General features: G+C 44.5%; 1 protein-coding gene across 1 annotated transcript in view; it reads right to left on the bottom strand.

Moving 5' to 3' along the window:
- Positions 1–2,277, bottom strand: part of LOC118335754 (pyruvate kinase PKM-like) — a 19,154-nt gene that overhangs the window by 4,258 nt on the left and 12,619 nt on the right. The window contains exons 7-10 of the mRNA XM_035672182.1: positions 1,529–1,580; positions 1,260–1,410; positions 280–432; positions 1–168 (exon numbers count right to left, since the gene is read on the bottom strand). Coding sequence (XP_035528075.1) covers positions 1–168; positions 280–432; positions 1,260–1,410; positions 1,529–1,580 — 524 coding nt within the window. The remainder of the gene's footprint in view (positions 169–279; positions 433–1,259; positions 1,411–1,528; positions 1,581–2,277) is intronic.

The raw sequence follows: 2,277 nt of genomic DNA, 5'->3' as shown, positions 1-2,277 counted from the left end.
CCTGCCACTGGTGGTGAGGACTATGATGGCCCCAGCACAGCATTTGAAGGAGGACTCTACAGCTCCAATGGCTGTGACCTCTGTGGGGTCAGAGGAGAGAGGAGTGAGGCGACGCAACTCCTCAAACAGCTGCTGGTGGAAAATGGCCGCCTCTGCCTCCCTGCAGATCTAAGAGACAACGACAGACAAGGGAGTGTGTGTGTGTGTGGGGGGGGGTTATCAGAGGGCACTAAGTCAGATGTAACAGAGTGGACATCATACACACACAGAAACACACACCGAGTGCATCATTGCGACTGCTTCCACAGGAAACAGTCCCTTGGCGGTCTCCCCAGATAACATTACACAGTCGGCTCCATCCAGTACGGCGTTGGCGACGTCACTGCCCTCTGCTCTGGTTGGTCGTGGGTGGGCCACCATGCTTTCCAGCATCTAAACACACACACACACACACACACACACACACACAAAACATCAGCTTCACATTAGTCTTTTAACCACAACCAAAAGGTCTCCATGACAAGACTGTAAAGGGATTAGATCAATGAATCCATCAAAAATAAGCCACTTTGTATGTCATTTTTTGTCCTAGATGAGAAAGTAATGCAAGGCACACAGGCTTTAGGGAGACAATGAAGAGAGGAGCTAATGGCTTTCCGGATGGATGGACAGTAGTGGAGGAGAAATGAGAGATCGTTTAGACTAAGGCAGGCGAGTATGAGTTTGCGAGATCATTATTGGCGTGCTGGAGACTCAGTATTATGAGTCAATAAGCACAGCAGACAGTTGGAAAATAAAATAGCTTGCAGTATTGCCGTAGAGACCACACTTTTGTAGTAGCTAAGAAGCTGCTGCTAATACTGATTAGTGTATGTGTGTGGGGGTTGTTTGTGGGCTCGGGTCTTGACTAGCAAAACCCGCTATAACACTGTCACTCTAAGTCAGGAGCTGTAGCATAAACAAGATACAGCACTGTGACTCAACATATCTGCGGGAGCCTGTTTGTGTGTGTGTGTAAAGGGAGAGGGGTGTGAAAGAGAGAAAATGTGTCTTTGAGGATGAATTTATTGGACAAGTGAGTGTGTGTTTGTGTGAGTACATTATGTAGGAGTGCAAGGTTAATGTGTGCCTGTTAGGTTTAATGTTAGTTTACTTGGACCCATTTGACGTTTGATTGGATAACACTGTAGTTAAGAGTCTAAATCTGCATATTTTATCATTTCTAGCATGTGTTTGTGTATGTGCCCTGTGTCCCTGACCTGTGTGGCACAGATAACGGGCTTGCCGGCAGAGTTGCAGCGTCCAATCATCATCTTCTGGGCGATGAAGACTTTCTCTGCCGGGATCTCGATCCCCAGGTCGCCCCTGGCAACCATCACGCCATCGCTCTCAGCCAGGATCTCCTCAAAACTGACAGAGAGATTCAGAGGGAGAGTTTGGGATAATAAAAAATCAGGGAGTTGGAAAAGAGAACAAAAGAAGGAGTGAGGAGGGAGGAGGGAGTCAAATAGGAACAAAATAATGTTACTGTGCCTTGTCCAGGTCTTTATCTGATTCTGATTGGATTCTGCACACCGCTGCTGGATGTAGAAAACATACTGAGCATAGAGTCACATCATGATCTAAATCCTACATCATCTGGACAAAATCCAAATGCATGTGTGAGCAACGAGCAGCAGGGACATATGCAGATTAAAAGACAATTCAAATACAGCTGCAGGAGATGTGACTCGTCACGCCCAATGTTGATACAGAGCAACATAATCGTGTACAATTTAATCTTTTTGATCCGATCAAAAAAATCCCATTTAAAGTAGAAGCGTAGTTAAAGAGCGAACAGTAGCAGACAGTGAGAGATAAGTAATGGAGATGAGAGAGCTGTAAAATAAATTGTGTCAGATATATTAAGTGGCAGCTATAACTCACACAGACAGCCACACAGATCGCTTCTCATAGATGTGTAAAATCCAGAGCTGACATATGTCCATCCATCACCGACAGCTGGCTGTCCACAGGGTGGTTTATAAGTCTTGTCACAGCCTCATTATGAAATTTTCAATGCCTCCAGCTACTGTATCCGTCAAAATAACTGTGCCTTAATGGATTTACAGTGCCTTGCAAAAGTATTCAGCCCCCTTGGCATTTTTCGTGTTTTGTTGCCTCACAACCTAGAATTAACATGAATTCTTTTAGGATTTGCATCATTTAATTTACAGAACATGCCCACAACTTTGAAGATGTTTTTTTTATTTATTTTTTTATTGTGAAGCAAACAAC

The sequence above is a fragment of the Morone saxatilis genome, unplaced genomic scaffold, assembly GCF_004916995.1.
Source record: "Morone saxatilis isolate NCDOM2014 unplaced genomic scaffold, NCSU_SB_2.0 Contig24, whole genome shotgun sequence".
Lineage (NCBI taxonomy): Eukaryota > Metazoa > Chordata > Actinopteri > Moronidae > Morone > Morone saxatilis.
This window is presented reverse-complemented; position numbering and strand designations above follow the sequence as displayed.